Consider the following 20,862-nt stretch of genomic DNA (forward strand, 5'->3'; position numbering starts at 1 on the left):
CCCACACCCCCTCTTACCTGAGCAATGAATTTACAGAACATTTATCTTCTCTGACTTCGGTGGTAAGCTTGGGCTGGAACAACATCTACTTAGTTTGTAACAAGTTATATTAAGAGGCAATCCAAAGTGAAATGCTTTTCACTGGCATTTTAAAACACAAACATCTTAAGTGCTTTTAAAAAAAATGTATCAAAAAAGTGACTTCAATCGCTTCTGAAAATGGGGTTGGGGTCCGAAGTTCCCAAGTGTTTAGGTCACTTTGAAAATGGGGCTTGGATGCTTTTGAGAATTTTACCCCTTACATTTTGTAGAATCTTGTTTCCACAGAGTTTAAATTTGGAGCCTAAAATTGATTTAAATCTACCCCAGTAATACTGGGATTAACTATATGTGGGCACCACTGCCCTTTACTAGGCAGAATCAGCACTTCTCCCCTGTGTGTCTGAGATCACATGCTGCTAATGGCAAAAGCAGAGATTTTCAAACAGGCTGAAGGGAGTTGCTACGCTCCTTTGAAAATCCAAGCCTCAGAATAACTCCATTAACTCAAGTAGCACAGGGTCTATGCTTATGGACCGTGAGGTTCAATCTTCTCTCTCCACATTCACTGTGAAGTTCCAAGAGGTTTAATATCATCTCACTAGGTGATAGTGCTTTTTGTCTGAAAATCTTAAAGTGCTTCCAGAGGAGACATTTTACACATGGGAAAATGGAGCCACAAAGCAGTGAAGCAACTTGTCAAAGGTCACGCAGCAGGCCAGGAGCAGCATCAGAAATAAAACCCAGGTCTCCTGATCCCCAGTCTCATGCCCTAACCACAGAGCCACACTGCCTCAATATAAAATACAGCATCACATGAACATTTGCATTATACCCACCTGTATTCCTTTCACTCCTCCTTTAAGCTTTGATACTTCCATGTGAATCTCGCAATCCCCTATATAACTGAGAGAAAGTTCTCACATTATTCCAGTGTTTGCAAAACCCACACTCGAACAAAATGGAGCTGTAAAGAATACAAGGGAAATGAGCACATCAACCCTAACCTAATATTGCAGAACTGGATGAGTGTGCACATGTTGCTGAGAAGCAGCAGTTAAGTTTCTTAAACAAAAAAAAAAACAAAAAAAAGACTGGAATTTTTAATTTATTATAAACCTAAATATCAACTGGGGATGCTAGCATAGCAGCAGTATGGAGCAGCATTTTTATTTCATGCTTAATTCCCCACCCTTAGGCCTGGAGACGACAGTGTGCGCTCATTTCTACTAAGGGAATAAGGAGGGTTATTGGGGTAGAAGGGAGTAAAGAAATAGCATGGTGCTCTCACAACCACTTCTAAGACTCTGATCCTGCACCAGAAGCCATGAGAACAGACTCCTGTGCCCATGCAGAGTCCTACTGAAGTCACAATCCCAGCCTAATACACTATTTCACTTCTCTTGGCTCATGTCACACCTTTCAGGTCATCACAGCAGGCTGGGCCAGAGATGCCTAATACAGGGGCAAAAAAATAAACTTTAAAGATAACCCAGTGGCCTTGAGGCAGACCCATGAAACAATAGGTCAATTATTGGGCAGTTACCATTGAGAGTATCAGACCCAGAATAAAATTCACGTGGAGTACAATAGTTTTGGAAATTGAGAATAACCTGAAAAAACTATTTTTAATACTGATCACTAAGACTACAACTTCTTGATTTTTAAAACATGGCTGCCTTGCGCAGAGTGGTTTTCAAGTATGCTACAAAGATTCCATTTTGCCGGATATTTAAAAAAAAAAAAAACCAACCACGACATCTGAGGAACAAGTCCCAGATTTTAATAACCTTTGGCAAATTCACAAGACACTACAGGCTCTAGATAAAGAATTATTTTTTGGATTTATACACTCAAGATGAAAGCACACAGCCAATTTAAATCCTGATGAAATCTGAAAAGTAAACCACACAAAATTCCATGCAATGTATTTACTTGGAGAAGGAGGGTGGAGGAAGAGAGAAATATTTACCAGATTAAGAGGTTTCTATAATAAAAATTGAAAGCTTAAATGTTGTAGCCGTGCAATTTTGCATGTCAATTTTCAGTATACCTTGTAAGGTAATACTAGTTAATCTTGAGTGATAACCATATTAAAAAAATTCTTAGTTTTCTGGTAAAGTGATGCATTTCTACAAATAAACTTTGGGCTCTATTTTGCAATCCTTACTCAGGCAGAGCTCCCACTGACTTCACAGCGAGTTGTCTGACTGAAGAGCCCAGAGGAAGGCCCGAAGTGAGCCCCCAAGTTTGCAACAAACAAACTAGGAATTTAGAAGGCAGTTATGACTAGTATGTGATGCAGAAGACACTATTTTGGTTTATAAAAATCCCTGGTCTTTCTGCAGAATCAGAAACTCTTCCAGTCATTAATACCTTTTATTTCTAGCAACCACTTAGCTGCAGAACTGTGTTTAATATTCTCTCAGAATATTCTTTCCTGACAGAGATTTGTATGACAGAAGTTCTCTTGTCAACTATTCAGTGTGATCTGTACCATCAGATTATCATCGTTTAGGCAGTTCTAAATCAATATTATGTAGGAACTGCCAAGCCAAGTCAGATCAGTCCACCTCACCCACTGTCCTGTCTGACAATGGCCAGTACCATATGCTTCAGAGGACAGTGCAACAAACTCCACTAAGGAGAGTTATGGAATGTCTTGCCCAAATGGGGAGTTTCTTCTCAATCTCCCTCAAAGGTTGGTTTACGCCCTGAAGCAGGAGGGCTGATAGCCCTCCAAAAACCCCTATTTTAATCTTATCTATATGAATGCCTAATTCTGTCTCAAATCTAGGTCTAACAGCTTGGGGGTAATGAGTGCCATGGGTTAATTATGTGTTGTTAAAGAACGGTTCTCCGCATATTGAATAGGACAGCACAAGGATAAGTTGTATGGCCTTTGTGGTAATGCTACTGTTATTCACAGGCTCTGAATAATGGTAGCATCACACTGGGAAGCTAAAAGGGATGCCTAACAGACTGGCACTATCCTGGAATTTCCTGAACATTTACCTTATGGAATTAAGGTAATTCAGTTCAATGAACCTTATTGAGTTAGGGTTTAATACGTTCAGGGTACATGGTATTAAAAATGGAATTGTATCTTCTCTAGTAGGGAGGGTGGATGCTCATGAACTTCCTCCTTACCAATCTTTGAAGCCATCACCCCTGGAGAGATTCAAATATATTACTTCAAACTGGATTCTCCAAAAGACCAAATAGACAAAGAAAAGATTTTTGGCTAAATAGCCTATGTTTAAACTGGCCCAGGACCTTCTGATCCAGCAAACAGACAGGTCCATGGAGGGCCACAATCCTTAGGGAAGGATTAGGCCTACAGAGGCCTAATAAGCGTGTGTGCTTGTTCTGAGCTGAAGCTCGATGAACTTGTAACTGCAAAGAAACCCCTCTGGTGGGGTGATGCCCGGTAATCTTATTAGCATGCACGTAGGTGCGTTTATTGTTTTAATAGGTCTTCTTGGTAATGGTTTTTACCTTAAGAATAAAAAGTAGGCTTGCTTAGAAAGAATGGTGTGGTAATTTATAGCTGTAGCAATCACTCCATTATCAGTCTCTGAAGAGAAAGGAAGAAGGTAGATTCTCTGTGACTTGAAGTCTTTAAATCATGGTTTGAGGACTTCAGTAACTCAGCCAGATGTTGGGGGAGGGTCTATTACAGGAGCGGGTGGAGACAGTTCTGTGGCCTACAGTGTGCAGGTGGTCAGACTTGATGATCATAATGGTCCCTTCTGGCCTTCAAGTCTATGAGCAAGGTTTGTTTAAGCAGACTGCCTCTGCTGGGAAATGCACAGTGAAGGTAAGGAACTGTACAGTCTGGACATATTGTAGTCAGAAGGCAGTGAGAGGTCTCCTCCAAGAGAGGCTACAACTGGGGAGCTGGAATCTTAAGACTTATTGGACCACTAAGGGGAAATACAGGAGCAGCTGCCCTGAACTGGAACAGGCTAGTTTTAAGATATTCTACCAGTCAGCTTTCCATTTCAGGAGTGAAAGAAGAACACACACCATTGGGCGTTCAGGTGAAAGCATATTCTCCTTATTAGAGTTTGTCAAAAAACTGTGAATTACAAAATTTACTGCAAGGAAGTCTTTAAACCAGCTCCTAGACTTTTTGAAAGATTTCATGCAGTCCTCATTTCACCATAAAAATTTCTGAAAATCTGCATTTTCCTATCAGCTCTATTCCCTACAATCCATTAGTTGCACTATTTAAAAATGAAGCAGCAGCCCATGCCAGCGCTAAAGATTCATTCATTTTACGTAAACTTCACCTCTTACTATTAGTTCGTCACTCACTGGAACTAGTGTCTGTCACAGTTGATCTATAGTTTACATGGGTGTATTTCCTCTCTGCATACACGTGCATCTCTTCCTGTGTTTTGGAGGAATTGAGTCTGTCATATCCTGCTCGGTACCAAAACTGGTTTGTTCAGTTAGTAACAGATTACATGTTTGCTCGCTATCATGCGGCTTTAGGCATTAGCTGAACAATTCTTACTGCTCTGATCCCCATCCTACCTCTCCCAAATCCTGTCTACTCTTTTGCTTGACTGGTCATGTGTGAGAAGCAAGATTGGAAACTCTTCAGGGTAGTGGTTTATCCATACTGTGCTGCAAAAAAATAAAAAAATAAAATGCTCTCTCAATTTCCTTTTAAATTCTTGCATGACCATAGTGTCTATTGATGGGTACTGTGGTGGTGGTGGTGGGGGGGGGGGGGGGGGGGGGGAGGTAAAAAAAAAAAAAACCAAAAAAAAAAAACCACAACCCCCCCATCCCTACACACACCCCATTCCTCTCTTCCAGCAATCAGATGAGTTCACTGCACTTGTATTTATCATACACCTACAACCCCGTGGCTGCAGAAGACTGAATCACAAGCAGGTGTGTAAACAGGAGAACCCAAAGAATAATTTCCCTTCCGATTACTTCATCACAGAAGGGTTTAATGCAACCAAGGACTCTATACATCCTTTGCTAGAGGATTACATGGCCTTCAAGGCAGAGCAGGGGATTGGGAAAGAAGACCTTTGGGTTCCATTCCTGGCTCTGCCAAAGATTTCATGCATTACCTGTGGGCAAGTCACAAGTTCTGTGACTCAGTTTCCCCATCTGGAAAAAGGGTTGTATTTATGTCTCAAGAACATAAGAAATAATTAATTGGTGTTTATCAAACACCTTGTGATACTCTGATGATATGTAAATGCAAGCTATTAACAACAGACTTAATTTGAGCAACATTTCTCAAGCATCTGTTGTTTCCCTTGGTAATTATGAGTAATATGGGAGACCAGAAATTTAGTTATGGGTCACACTTGTAGTCTGCTGAGCACACACGTCACTGAGAGTTTTCTTTCTTAAAGGTAAACCACCACAAAGTGATGCTTATTAAACTTTACTAAGAAGAGGTGGAAGCAACAGCTAAGACAAAAAGTCCTTCCCCCACCCAGGCTAGGAGTCAGGAAACTGTTTCGACTGCCAGTTCTGCCACTGATTGTTGAGGGATGCTGGCCAAGGCACAGTCTCGGTACCCTAGCTGCCCCTGTGTGTAAAATGGGGACAATAATCCTACCTCACAGGGATGCTGTGCAGCCAAAATTCATTAGCGTTTACAGGATGCTTCAAGATCTTTGGATGTTACCTAGACACAAAGCATCTTAATAACCGATGGCAGGGCCTGAGCAATTTTTAAGGGAAAAGGAATGATACTACTGGATAATGGTTTTCTGCAGCTCAAGTTAACAAATGCCAAGATAAAGGAGTCATGTTTATTTTTAAATTTCAAGTCACTCATTCTTTAACACCTACTACCCTGTTAGTAACCCCGCTATTAGGCCAAATGACTAATGGAGATGACTGATAACTGTCCAGTACAGAGACCTGAAAGAGAGAGAGTGTTCCCAAAGCCTTATGCCCATGCAGAGTCCCAATGACTTGACTGAAGTCTGCATGGGTCCACACATACACACCTATCCACCTCTTTTCAAAGGCCTGGGTTTGAAGTCTAAAGAGCAAACAGATTGATCAGAAATAATACATTTTTGCTGTCAGTCACTTTAACCCAGAACTAGAGGAGGAGGGATATCAGACTACCATAGCATTACCTACAGATGGATTACCATTAAAAAAAAATAAACATGCTACCCTTTTATTAGTAACCTCTTCAGACTGCCAACATCTTAATTTTATTTCATCTTCTATTATAAGTGTGATGGAATTGTTTAAAATCAACTTAGTCATGTGTACTAAGTGTCATTGACCAAAAGGAAACCATGAGAGGAAAGTACTTTAACTGGAGAAAAAGCAGCCGTAGGGAACTATCACTAACGAGCAATGGCCAGCTGAACAAATATAAATTCAATTCTGTATATTAAATACATGAGCTTTACGCATGTCCCAATCTGAAGGGCACTTCCTCTGCTAGCTGCAGTATCACATGCATGGACATCTTGCCTCCACAACTACGAGTGCTAGAGTTAAGGACAAGCTCCACCTCCCTCTCAGTCTCTATTTCTATTTGGAATAGAATTCCTTTGAGGAAGAATTCTCCCCACACGTGATCTGAAGTTTGAAGAACGTTTGAGTGACACAGGTTCAGTTGCTTGAGATGCGTGAACAGGAAAAACCAGACACCGAACACACTTCACCATGACATGCACATGTTCTGACTAGAACTCTTCACTGCACGAGCCCAAAGAAGAGAAAGACTGAAGCTAAAATCTTCCACAGTTGGATTATTTTCTAGTTCTGAGAGGGGGCCAGGGTCTGCAAGCAGGCAGAGGAACGGATGCAGTTTTACTGAATGAGGGGCTCCCAGCTATGAAAAGGCCAGCCAGAGCAGACTCTGCTCCACCGCATGTTTAAATGGTGTTCTATAGCAGTCTCTCCGTGGCACTAGTTTGGGTAAAGGGAAGGATAGGGCCAGGGGTCTGTCACTACCTGGACCAAACTGATTAACACCTCCTCACCCAGAGATGGGAAGCTCAGGGGTTACTGATGCTACTATAGTTCAGAGGAGTGGCATATGTGAACGGGCAGAAGATATCACTGAAGGACAGAGAACTCTCACCGAGCAAACAAACTGTCAACTTACAAGCACAGCTGATGGCTAAATCTCAAAACAGACCCAATATTTGTGTATATTTATTTATTGGCAAAATACATGTCGCTCCTGCTTATTTTCACTGGGGTCTGTTCCCAAGCCTGACATCAGTGAAAAGGTAGGTACCATTTGTCATAAATATAAAAGGAAGAGTAACCACCTTTCTGTATACAGTGCTATAAAATCCCTCCTGGCCAGAGGCAAAACCCTTTCACCTGTAAAGGGTTAAGAAGCGAAGATAACCTTGCTAGCACCTGACCAAAATGACCAATGAGGAGACAAGATACTTTCAAAGCTGGAGGGGGAGGGGGAGGGGGGACAAAGGGTTTGTCCATCTGTGTAATGGTTTTGCCGGGAACAGATCAGGAATGCAGTCTCAGAACTTCTGTTAGTTAGTAAGTAATCTAGCTAGAAATGCGTTAGATTTCCTTTTGTTTAATGGCTGGTAAAATAAGCTGTACTGAATGGAATGTATATTCCTGTTTGTGTGTCTTTTTGTAACTTAAGGTTTTGCCTAGAGGGATTCTCTAGGTTTTGAATCTGATTACCCTGTAAGATATTTACCATCCTGATTACAGAGGTGATTCTTTTACCTTTTCTTTAATTAAAATTCTTTTAAGAACCTTATTGATTTTTCATTGTTCTTAAGATCCAAGGGTTTGGGTCTGTGTTCACCTGTACAAATTGGTTGAGAATTTTTATCAAGCCTTCCCCAGGAAAGGGGGTGTAGCGCTTGGGGGGATAATTTGGGGGAAGACATCTCCAAGTGGCTCTTTCCCTATTTTGTTTAACACGCTTGATGGTGGTGGCAGCATACAGTTCAAGGACAAGGCAAAGTTTGTAACTTGAGGAAGTTTTTAACCTAAGCTGGTAAAAATAATCTTAGGGGGGGGTCTTTCAAGTAGGTCCCCACATCTGTACCTTAGAGTTCAGAGTGGGGAAGGAACCTTGACACCATTGATCTAACTAGGCCCGTAGCACACAACTCCATCTTAGAGTGCCAGCTGAATCTTGAATAGACACTGAGCCAAATTTCCTGTCTGACCAACAGCCGCTAGCATCTTATGAACAGAGACGAGAAATCCACCTCCCCCACACACACTCCCCATGCTAAGATTAGGTGTAATCATGATTTCTTTAATCAATTTTGTGTTTAGAATCAGTGGGTCAGATTCAGACAGTGTAAGCTGCTGCACTTTCTCCACATTGGAAGATAATGGAGAAGCTAGCACAGTTCAAGCAGGTCTCTCCTTTTTATTACCAGCTCTGACAGCGCAGGGAAATTAGCAAGCTAGTCCGAGTTCATAGGTAACAATAGCAGCATTTATCATCTGCATTCTTTGGGGTGCATAACTGGATAGGCTGGCTTTTCTATCCACCTGAATCCACCTTCACCTTTTCTCTTAATTTAAAAGAGATGAACTCACAAATAACTTCAGTGAGACATGAGGATGTTTGAACGTTTCATCCTAGCAGAGGCTACACTATTTACAATGGAAGTCTACCTCTCAGCAATATCGAAGCACACCCATTTTCGTAGCTTTTCTTCTGCATCCTGGGGAAACAGCCAAGGGGCAAAAACCAACATAGCTTATTGTGCTATTTCTCATCACCACCATATGCATTAGTTCCTGAAACAATTGTCCAACCCATCCAATACACAGCTGTTTTGCAGAAACAAAAGCCAATATATTAACTTATTTTTAGAGCAGTTGGGTGCACAGCACTGTCCAGGACATACAAGAGACACAAAAGACAAGCCTGAATAGACAAGATATGCTGGGTGATCCTATGACAGTTCAGTTATGTTTTGGTCAACATGATGGTGTAAGACCTGGTTCAGCAATGCTGAAAGGCTTCATGGAAGAAACATGTCTTAAAGAGGGACCTGGATAAGGGGTGGGGTGGCCAACTAGGGCACAAGAGGGAGACTGTTCCAGGATAAAGGTGCAGATCTAAAAAAAGCACAACTGCATGAGTGGGACGATTCAGACGGAGCAGAGAAAGGAGGCTTAAGAGCTGCAGGACAGCTAGGTGTGATGTAAGCTGCAGAAATACTCTGCAGAGCCTTAAAGGCAGGCAGGAAACCTTGACCTTGCCGTGCAAGGCATGATACACAAACACAGACTTGCTAAATGTCCTCAAAATGGTCTGACTGTAACAGAGGGAATTCTACAATTGTTACATCAGAGAGCATGTTGTAATATTGCCAGTCTTGGTATAAGAGTAAACAGCATGGAAATTTACAGTTTGCTAAGGGAAATGCACGCTTCCTGTTAGTTTTGGTGAGGTTTTCCCACAGACACACAATGTAAAGGCAGATGCAATTCTTGTTTGAGTGATGCTGCCGTCCACATCACTACATGTTCTTTGGTACACAATGCTGTTGTGAAATTACCATGCAGGAAAGCAGCTTTCATTAGGGGACTATCACCCTACAGAAGTTTCAAAATTGTAGGCATTCACAAGAAAACATTTTCCTCTAGGATCCTACCCCTTCAATGTAACTGAGGAAGGAGCTTAAGTTTGAAGTGTTGAGCTGCTAACAAAATCATTAAAAATAGCCACTCTAGGACTGAAGGGTAGAAAACGTTGTCCCTGAATTTAAAAAAAGATCTATGGATGATCCTCTGCTCAGTGTGCAGTTGAGGTTAAAAAAAAAAAACCCCCAAGATGAGTTGATAAGGAATGGGTGATGAACAATATTGTGACAATGCCTTCCTATAGGCAAAATCAAATCAATAGAGCGGCCTCATCTGGAATTCCAATCACCTCATTTAAAAAAAAAATATTGCAGAACTAGAGGGGAGGAGAATAAGGAAGATGAGAATAACCCAGGGCCTGGAAAGACTCATATGAAGAGAGATTGAAAAGACTAGAATTGTTTTCCTTAAAAAGGGGATGAATAGAATAATGAATGGTATAGAGATGGAGGATTAGGAACTTCAGTTCCCCTCTCCCCTCCATCTCATAACACAAGTACAAGAGGACACTCCAAGGGGGGGAAATTTAAAGCCAACCAAAAGGAAGTATTTTTTCTTACATAACATGATTAGACTGTGAAACTCACAGCTAAAGGATGTCATTGAGGACAAGATTCAAAAGAGGAATTGGATATTTTTATGGATATCAAGAATATCCAGAAAGAAAAGGAGTACTTGTGGCACCTTAGAGACTAACAAATTTATTTGAGCATAAGCTTTCATGAGCTACAGCCCACTGGATGCATTCAGTGGGCTGTAGCTCATGAAAGCTTATGCTCAAATAAATTTGTTAGTCTCTAAGGTGCCACAAGTACTCCTTTTCTTTTTGCAAATACAGACTAACACGGCTGCTACTCTGAAAAGAATATCCAGCAATGTTATAATTAAAGATAACAAAAGTTCTATGGATGGGATATTAAGCTTCATGCTTCAGGGAGTAAGCCAATCTCTACCTAGCACAAGTCAGGAAGAGACCTGCCTATTGCACAGTTCGTACTTTCTTCTGAAGCATCATGCACTGGACACCATCATACAGAATACCAGACTGGATAGATCTCAGGTCTGATCCACTGGAGCACTTGCTATATTCCGATGTAACTGCTTGAAGGGCAGCAAATTAAGAGAGAGTTTGATATGAATAATTCAATATTACCTTATTTGCAAGTCCAGGACCACTTGTCTACTATCAGTTTCCTTAGTATAAGTCTTTACTCCATTGATTTTAGGGCACTGAAAGAAGGAGAGACATACACAAGATATGGCACAGTTAACATTTTAAATTAGGGCCAACTGAAGACTTCTACCTGCTTTATTCAACCCAGGTACATTCTTTCATTAAAAAATTACCTGTTAATATTCTAAAATAGTGAGCGAACTGGAAAGTTTAAAGGAAGATGTAGCACAAACTTGAAAAAGTGAAACTAATTGGTGTTTTTTTTGGGCTCACTTTTCTTACCCTTGATTTCCTCCAAAATCTGAGAGGAGTTGCACAGCTAGATTTAGAAGCATGGGAGCCTCAACAGTGCAATACCCTCTGGCTCGCTCTACTATTCCGCAAGATCAATACACGAATCCAAGTCTGCTGGGCAATCTTGATAGTCTCAGACACAAGCCTGGTTCCAGATGAGTGATGCCACATTTCAAGGATCATAAGGAAACTTCTTTAAAACTTTTAACGATGGTGACATACAGGGATGCTGATAAGAGGGCCACCTTTATTGCCTAGCATCAGTCGTAGGTTATGCCAGGCTAGGGTTACAGTCACTGGGAAGGTGTTGTGTCCTCCGAATCCAGATACAGTCCTCCTTCTTTTTGGTTAAATAAGGGCTTATTTAAAAAGGAAACTGAGGACAGGATGACTCCAATAGAATAGAGAGCCGATGGCAGCTGAATTAGGACTGATGCAGTTAGTTTTCTAGTATTAGAAAAATAAAGGAACTGTACACTAGAATCCCAACATTCACCTTCCCCCCCCCTCCCCAATTTGGGAGCAAAGCAGAACAAGATTGGTCTGTAACCATTCCTGGTGACTTCACCTACCTTCTCTCCAAAGTGAATTCTGGAAAAGGTACATGTTTTCAGGTGTACATTCTTGGCTCTGATCTTTGGTTCAATTTTTTCTTTGAGTGTTTTTTCCATGACTGTCCCAAAGTACGGCCAGGCCTGCACAAGGACCTACAGAAAGCACAAAAACAGAGTGTGGATTCTTTGTACAAGATGCATCTAGTTAAAGAAAAACTAAACTCCACGCTACACAGCACATATGGCTATTGGCCCTCTACTTTCTAATAAAACTAGTTTTTATTCATACCTTCAGGAGGATTTGTTCCAGTTCCTGAGATGATGGTTAAAAAAGATTTAACACATACTGTTTGTGACAGATATAATGGATACATGACAGCCATGAGACTAGCCTATCAACTTTGTAAATGTTCTTTGTATCTTTATGAGCTAGGGATTACATTTGGGGAACTGGGGAAGATTAATGCAAATCCCTAGGCAGGTAGCCAGCCTGGAGAAGCTTCACCTGAGGCAGGTGGGAGGGGTGCACCAAAGAGACTGTTTTTAGCTGGTTGGAAAAGTCTGGCAAACAAAGGACTGAAAATCTGTGACCACCCCGAAATGGAGGTGGGAAGAGGGATGTGTGGCTCTGACCACATCCAAGCTCTAGTTTGAATTATGACCAAGGGGGTCAGACCTTGCAGCACTGTATCCCCATCAGGGTCTCTGTGTGGAAGATGGTGGACTCCTGGTGAACTCAGATCTGCATAGAAGTTGTTCACTGTTGTAAGATACAGAGAAAAATGTAATGCTTTTGTTCTGAATATATAGTACTGTACTTTGCTTTGTGAAGGGTGGCTGGTCATTGATTAACCCTGTCATTGCCCGAGAGAGACCAGAGCTACAGATGCCAAGTTAAACTCCAACCTGTTGTGCATTGCAAGAGGAATCACAATCTAAATTGCTGGTCTAAAAGGAGGGAGCTGTGGGACTCTGACCGGAGAAAGGTCTCGGGCCTCTAGCTGTCATCTAAGCGGGGTGCCTTAAGAAGGCCATAAAGGGGTCAGAGATGCAGTTACCTCAGGAACTGTAACACTATTAACCTAGGTCATTTTTCTGAACCAGGAGCTTTGTTTCAGAGCAAAGCTTCCACACCTGATTAGAGCTTGGTGGTGCCCAACATGAGACATTTTACAAGGTACTTCAGCCTCGGAAGTTTCTGGACACTGATCTTCTGAGGATCTGGCCCCTTTGAGGTGCCTCATATTGGGCACCTAGAAAAATAAAATAAAAATCATTTCTGAAAATGTTGGCCTCGTTCTACTTCTAACTGTTCCTATTAACTCAACAAGCCAACATGACAGTTCTCCTCCCACAAGAGCTGGCAATTCAGACTGGATGAGACAGCAACAAAGGGTGACAATGTAAGGGGGTGGGGGCCAGGTGTGCAGTAGGGGTAGGAAAGATCATGAGATGAATTACTGGTACACAAGCATGTTCGTTCCTGGTATTTAGGTTTTAAGCAGCATCTGTAGTGCAGTGGTTAAGGAAGGAAGACTGGAAGTCTGAGTTTTCAGGAGGGGTTTCTTATGTTCTCCTGGAGAGAAGGCCCAGCCCTTATGAACAAGACAAGCACTCAACTCAGACTGAATCTGCACAGATTGTGTGTGCTCAAAGGTTTAAGCAGAGGCAGGGCTGGCTCCTGCTTTTTTGCTGCCCCAAGCGGCAAGGGGGGGGGGGGGGAAGGAAAAACAGGACCTGCTGCCGAATTGCTGCCAAAGAGGGAGTGAAGGACCCGCCGCCAAATTGCTGCTGAAGACGCGGACGTGCCGCCCCAATCACGGCCAGAGTACCGCCCCTTTCTGTTGGCCACCCCAGGCACCTGCTTCCTTTGCTGGTGCCTGGAGCCGGCCCTGAGCAGAGGCATTAAATCTGATCTCTCCCTAAAATAGCAAGTTGTTTTTATTATATTTGTACGTTTAAGTCTGTGCTAAGGAGCAACTCCAGAGTGGAGTCCGTTCACTAAAAATCTTTTCCAGATACAGCTCCATTAACACCTTCTCACCTTGTTCAGCCATTCCACCCGCTCAACATCAGGGGAGAGGACCTAGTGACAAAGAAAAATAAAGAATTACATCGCACAGTACACATAACTATGGAGCTTTATGTAAGAGTAGCTGGGATGTGGAAACAGCTCAGGTTTGGAGGCATACGGTCAATTGACAATCTCATATCCTCATTTGCCTTTTATTATTACACGGTTACTTCTGAAATGGCATGAATTCAAAACAACTTTGACAAATTGGAGAATTGGTTTGAAATCAACAAGATGAAATTCAATAAAGACAAGTGCAAAGTACCACACTTCAACAACAATCAAATGCACAAATACAAAATGGGGGACAACTGGGTAGGTGGTAGTACTGTTGAGAAGGATCTGGGGCTATAGGGGATCACAAATGGAATACGAGTCAACAACATGGTGCAATGGCAAAAAAGGCTATTATTGTGGGCAGTATTAGCAGAAGTGTCATATATAAAACATGGGAAAGAAATGTCACACTCTACTTGGTACTGGTGATGCCTCAGCAGGAGTATTATGTCCAGTTCTGGACAAACTGGAGTCAAGAGGAGAGCTACAGAAGTGACATGAGGCAATGTCCAAAAAAAAAAAAATTTTATATTTTACATATATATATATATATATATATATATATATATATATGCCACACCCCCCACAAACAAAAAACAAATCCATGATTTTTGGCAAATAAAATAAAAAAATTATAATAAGTTCCTTTTTAAAAATAAACCTGTTGAAAATCTGAATTTTAATATTAATGTTGAGAAGCTTATGTATCAAACATTTAAAAGGATTTTATTAAATAAAAGTTATATTGTGTGTTTAATTAAATTCCATTTACCATTCTAATTAAGATTAATGCAAATCATGAGCAAAAAAAAGCAATAGTATATTATATCATTCACCATTTTCTAAAACGTACAATTCTGAAATTAAGCTACATAATTGCTTAAATAAACGTATATAGTTAGTGTACCCTCCTAAGTACCAAATCTAGTGTAAAATCTCTATTTGGCTTTGTCAATCAACGTATTTTAATAGTTATATCAACCAATGAGAATGCACCTTTCTTGAGAAAAAGAAGTACAAATGTAAAAGTTGATTCAAATTGATTATTTCAATCAAGGCTTCCCACTTGATTTAAATGGCTGACTTAAATCAATCCACACTGAAAAAAACTGGGTATGGTTAGTCTTGAGAAAAGGAGACTGAGGGGGAACCTGATGACAGTCTTCAAACATGTCAGGGGCTGTTGGAAAGGGGACAATGATCAATGTTCATATCCACTGAAGGTAGAACAAGAAGTAATGGGCTTAATCTGTAGCAAGGAAGATTTAGGTTAGATATTAGGAAAAACTCTTTAATCATCCTTCTAGTTAAGCTGTGGAATGGGCTTTCAAGGAAGGTTGTGGAATCCCCTTAGAGGAGGTTTTTAAAAAAACAGGTTCAACAAAACTTGTCAAGGATGGGCTACAATAGATTTGCTTGGTCATGCCTTAGTGCAGGGGACTGGTCTCAAGGTCCTTTCCAGACCTACATTTCTATGATTCTTTATTCATATCATATAGCCTTTGGGCCCATTCACATGATTAGTGTGAAAACTACATACCACCACCAATAAAGCCGCATTAGCAAAGAGTTCCTTTCCCCTTCATCATGCAATGGGAAACTGAGGCACTAACCCAGTTCTGATCACAGCAGGGCCACAGTATATTTTGAGAGCGCGCGCGTGAGAGAGAGAAAAATCAGTTTCAGACATTTAATTTGTGGTTTGTGAATAGATCAGCCCATTGCCATTAGTGAAGTAATCCAGTGCAAGAGACATGGTGGGAACAATAAACACTATCTGAAAAATTGCAAGTTGTGACACATGGCCAGAAAGGATTAAGCATCCTGCAGGATAAGTGATCCATATTCAATCTCTAGGGACATATTTTAGATTATATATATATTTTGTTAGAGGTTAACAATGTAACCAAAGGGTTCCCGTCTATGCTGCATTCTGTTAATTCAGAGATCAAAAGGGGATCTTCACATTTAAATGAACTGTAACAATAGTGCTATCACTGCATTCATCTCTCTTTGAAACATATAGCAAGTCACCTGTGAATGGTGGAAAACAGGCAATTGCCTTATGTTACTCCCTGTAGCTAATTACTGGTGATGCTTAGGAAACCGGGATACTTCAAAGTCTCCATGATTGCCCATTGTTTACCTCAGGACTCTGAGCTGTGAAGAAAAGTCCTGGAACTGTATAAAGGTGACTTGGGTCCTGATCCTTTTTATCTCAGATATGCTTGACGCTTTATGCAGGGGAGGCTTGAGTCATGGGACTGGATCACCCTGAATATGAACATTGGACTATAACCTATGGACTCTTTGCAACTACAAAGCTCATCATCTCTACTACATATCTGATCTCAGAACTGTACTGATCTTTTTACCAATACTTTTTTTTAAAATTTAGTTTAGTTAAGAATTGGCTGCAAGCATGTATCTGGGCAAGATCTGAAATATTAACTAACCTGGGAGGTAATGTGTCTGATCCTTTGGGATTGGCAGAATTTTATTTTAGGATGAAGAAGATTTTCAGTAATCCTCATCATATCTGACTTGGATGTCTGGGTAAAGGCCTAAAGCTGGGTTGCTTTAAGTGAACGGTGTTTTGGCTTCTGGGTAATCAGTAAGGTATTACAGATGCTCTTTGAGGCTAGCTTGGTGGATCTAAGTACTGGAATAACCACCAGTTTTGGGGATTGTCTGCCCCATTATTTGCAGTTTGCCCCAAGTAACCAACCTTGGTGTGACTCCCCTGGGATCCCGGTCACACAAATATAATATGCATTTTTATACATTCAACATCTATGCTTCAGATCTTTGAAGATGCTACTTGACTAACTCAGGCAGTAAAAAACAATGAGAAAAGTCTATTGAGTAGCCTGGATTCATGCCAAAAAACAAAAACAAAAAAACCCAAACCAACAAAAAACCACACCATTGCAGCATTTTCTCTCATAACCTTCTTCAGAAGTCAGCATTTATAAAACAGTCGAGTTTAATAGAAATTCACCAAGAATAAGCTGTGTTAGAAGGTTATGGGCTAACAGAAAACCCAGAGTTAAAAATCTCCTTTTAAAGAAAGCCTTGTGTCGCATGCCCACCTCTTAGACCACCTCTCCCCAGCACCATTCGGGGGTGGGGTGGGGGAGCAAGAGATGGTGATATTCGGGAGGAGGAGGGGAAGAAGAGTACGACAAAATGCCAAACCTATTTACCTATTTTTCCCTTGACAAACTAGCCAAGCTATTGCTATATTTCTGCTGCCACCTTCTTTAAAAGGTGGAGTCAATTTTCTTCCCTGCAGGAAACAGACAGCCATCCCAGCATCACACTCTATACAGCCAATTACAGTGATCTTTAATAGAAAAAAAAATTGTTTGAATAGATTACATACACAATAAAGGGAAAAAGCCACAGAATACACAGTTACAAATGAATTTCAACTAGTTGACAGGACAAGACGGGCACAAAGCTAGTATTGCAAAGCATGGAAACAACAGCTACAGTATAGATGAACAAAGCTGGCCTCTCAACCTAAGACTGGTCTGGTCTTTTTTAGCTTATCAGCTCAGAGTTTTAGCCCATGTCTCAGTCCTTCTCATATGTACCCGAGACACATATGACCTGAAAAGGACGTGCCTAGCCAATTGAAAATACAGTACCCCATTGAGGAGGGTGCTCCATAGGAGAACAGAGAATGGCTTGGACAAATGTAGTTCATTTGACACAATTAAGTTGGTCTCTCATTGTTTTAGTATCCATTCTGAATTCTCGCAAGTATACTAACATGTATGCAATTCAAGTCTCCATTCTCCCCTTCTCTTCCCCCCTCCACCCCAACAGCCACCAAAAGAATTCACTCTTGGGGAAGGTGATCAAAAAGTGATTTGCCAAAGAGACTAACAAGATTTTATGCAGTTTGACATCTTATTACCATTCAAATGCATACAGCCAGTACCAGGCTAACTGTCATACAGATTGACAGAATTCTGAAACTTCCCAACATTTACAGATTGCCATCTCATCTAAATGGCACAACACCACTCTCAGCCAAACCCAAGGAAGTCAGCAAAAAGAAAAAACTTGGGTGAGCAGAGAAATCTGTGTTTCCACTTACAGGCTTGGCCAGAAATTTATGTTGAGCTTTCCTTTTTGAAAGCTCTACAGCCTCTGAAAGACTTCTGCCTTCACTAGTGATGCTCTAGAGTGGATACTTCACATTGACTAGAGATGCTCCAAAATGCACTGCTGTGGGATATCATAAATATCCTGCATTTCAGGTGAACCCAGAAGAGCCAGTGGACTTCAGAGGCTATAAGCAAGATAGTCAAGAAAGCAAGTTAACTTATTTCTACACTAGAGGTCTGGTTCGCCTCACCCCTTGCCACCAGAGCCTTAGTGATGGCCCTCACAAAATATTTTTGCATGTCTTAGTTTTACCATTCACCCTCACTACACTTATTTTAATCTCACTGTGCTTTACAGATTCTCCTGAGATGTTCCTTGCTTCTGATTACTTTCTGAACATGCCAGTTGTTCTCACAGAATGAAACAAACAGTATTATGAAACACAGACACTGGTTCTTCAGTATGGCCATGAAGTGCTGAGCACAAGTCCCGAGGCTGTGGTGAAACGGAGGCACCCAGCCGTGGCAAATAGAGAACTATTTTACTGGGATCACTTTTCCAGGCATCCCACTCTGCTAGCCCCAGGCTTGCCAGGGAAGATGTTTATGGCTGTTTCCACACAGGCAGGGGGACAGTCTTCACCTGTAACCAAACCATATCATCACTCAATCAACTCTTAAATTAACACTGGTTGCAGTTAAGGCAGCAGCTCCAGCGGCTGCCCGGCAAGCATGTCTGTCTCTCTCACACCCCCCACCGCTCAAACGGGATGCTGCAAAACTACCTGCAGAAGGGGGAAGTGGGGGCAGGGCACCCAAAAGGAGGAAGAATGGGCTGGAGACCCTCTAGGGAGTGTGACAGAAAACAGAAGTAGATGTGCTAAAGAAAGGGAGAAGGTGCCTGCCCTGCAAGGCCTCACATGAGTACTAGGGTTTAGACTGACCAAGGCTACGATCTTGATGATGTACTGTTTGAAACAATATTACATTAAAGCACACTAGGGAACAAATACACTCAATGCTAAACCAGGGGCTCATTAACCAGGATATAGAGCTTAAAAACAACAAACTACATCATTTTTATACTCATAATAAAAATTAAAGATCCTATTTAGATAAAAATTTTGGGACGTGCCCAATGAAATCTTCTCATTTTACTATGAAAGAAAGCCCTGAAAAACCCTAATACCTACAGAACTCAAATTGCTGAAAATAACCCTCCACCCCCAATGAAATTAATAAACCCAGAAAAACAGAAGCCCTATGTACAAGGTAGTGGTCAGGTAACTAATTCTACTCTTGCAAGCTATTGAGAGTTTCTGTATCATGTTGCAGGATAGGCCTGTCTCACAAATAAATCTTTGTTAATTTTGCTAGTGAAGGCAGGTGTCCAATTATCACTCTGTGGAAGCGATGGGTATAATTAAACCAGGTTCTTTCAAAAACCAGCAGCATAACTTGAACTGAATCTCCTGGACAAGGATGGATATTCAGCCTAATTCAATCACATTCCAAGTTCCGGCAATTTAGTTGGGGTTGGTCCCGCTTTGAGCAGGGGATTGGACTAGATGACCTCCTGAGGTCTCTTCCAACCCTAATCTTCTATGATTCTACTGGGCACACAGTATTCAGAGAGAAAGAGCATGCACGTGCAAGAGAGAAAGGAGTGGCAGACTGTCATGCTTCTTAGAATAAGCATGCAAACCCTCTACTTCATGGAGGTTTCATTCTCTAAGATAAAGAAACTAGATAAAACTACTTTCCCTCGTTTCCGAATAGAGATGAATAGTACCCAACCGATCAAAAGCATGCTTCTCAATTCAGGAATGTTTATAGAGTGCTTTGAGATCTTCAAGCAGAAGTACAAATTATTTACCTTTTATTCTACCTTGCCTTAGGATTTAGTTAGGTTGTTTTTTTTAAAGTCACCATCAGCTCCAGTTATTATATTGAAAACAAAGTGGTGTCAAGGGTGTTTCTTAAAAGTGATTTGCTTTGATGTTCTAAATGGTAATCACTCTTCTTCAGTAAGAGACAGGCACCCAGGTTTACTGAAATGCCAATCTACCCAGCTAAATTTACACAAAGCAGGAACACTGCATCTGAGGTGATGATCAATACAGATGAAACACTACTGACATTTAACATGAAGAAGGATTACAGGAACCAGATCTCCACCTTTAGTGTCAGTCTGTCATCATGCGTGGAAAGGTCCTTGGAGAGTCATGGAGTCAGCCCGTTGTCAGTTTCAAGGCAATAGTTACTTATAGCGAGGTGCCCCAGAGCCATCCCATATTTGATCACTAGTTGAATGGATTAAGAAATTTATATTTGTGTTCGGTGAACAGTCCTCATTGGGGGCAGTGTCTCCAGGTGAGGTTTGAGATGCATTAATGGGCTGGTACCGAGAAGCTTGTATTGCTACAGCCCTTCATTCTGCAGATTAATAGATTACTTTAGATTACCAATGCTCTTGGACAAAAGGAGCAAGTATCTTTTTGAAGATTAAGAAACCTACGTTTGATTTTTCATTCCTTCCCCACCCTCACATTTGCATTCTGATAACCACGTAGCATTGTTTCAGATATTGAAATAGGGGTTGCCTGGCCAGCATGGGCCATTGTAGCAGTAAGTCGTAAGTGAGTAGGTGCATTAAAGAGGAAGAATTCCCCAGTAGTTAGGGCACTAGCCTAGGACTTGGAGGCCTGGGCTCAAGTTCTGACCCTGTTCTGCCACAGACTTCCTCCGTTATCTTGGATAGTGTCTCTGCCTTAGTGAGATCTGCAAAAATTGTAAGAGGAGCACTGCCCTCTCTCACAGCAGTGTTGTAAGGACAAAAACATTAAAGAGCGTGAGGTGCTCTACTGTAACGGAAGCCATACAACTACCTAAAATAAACTGATTAGCAGGCTATTGGTGCATATCTCAGATGCACTGTGGGGC

General features: G+C 41.3%; 1 protein-coding gene across 3 annotated transcripts in view; it reads right to left on the bottom strand.

The window, feature by feature from the left end:
• Positions 1-20,862, bottom strand: part of ESYT3 (extended synaptotagmin 3) — a 63,376-nt gene that overhangs the window by 35,584 nt on the left and 6,930 nt on the right. For all 3 annotated transcript variants that reach the window (XM_038420947.2, XM_038420948.2, XM_038420945.2), the window contains exons 2-5: positions 13,715-13,756; positions 11,689-11,823; positions 10,802-10,878; positions 879-945 (exon numbers count right to left, since the gene is read on the bottom strand). In XM_038420947.2, the coding sequence (XP_038276875.1) occupies positions 879-945; positions 10,802-10,878; positions 11,689-11,823; positions 13,715-13,756 (321 nt within the window). The remainder of the gene's footprint in view (positions 1-878; positions 946-10,801; positions 10,879-11,688; positions 11,824-13,714; positions 13,757-20,862) is intronic.

Source organism: Dermochelys coriacea, chromosome 11, assembly GCF_009764565.3.
Source record: "Dermochelys coriacea isolate rDerCor1 chromosome 11, rDerCor1.pri.v4, whole genome shotgun sequence".
In the NCBI taxonomy this organism is placed as follows: domain Eukaryota; kingdom Metazoa; phylum Chordata; order Testudines; family Dermochelyidae; genus Dermochelys; species Dermochelys coriacea.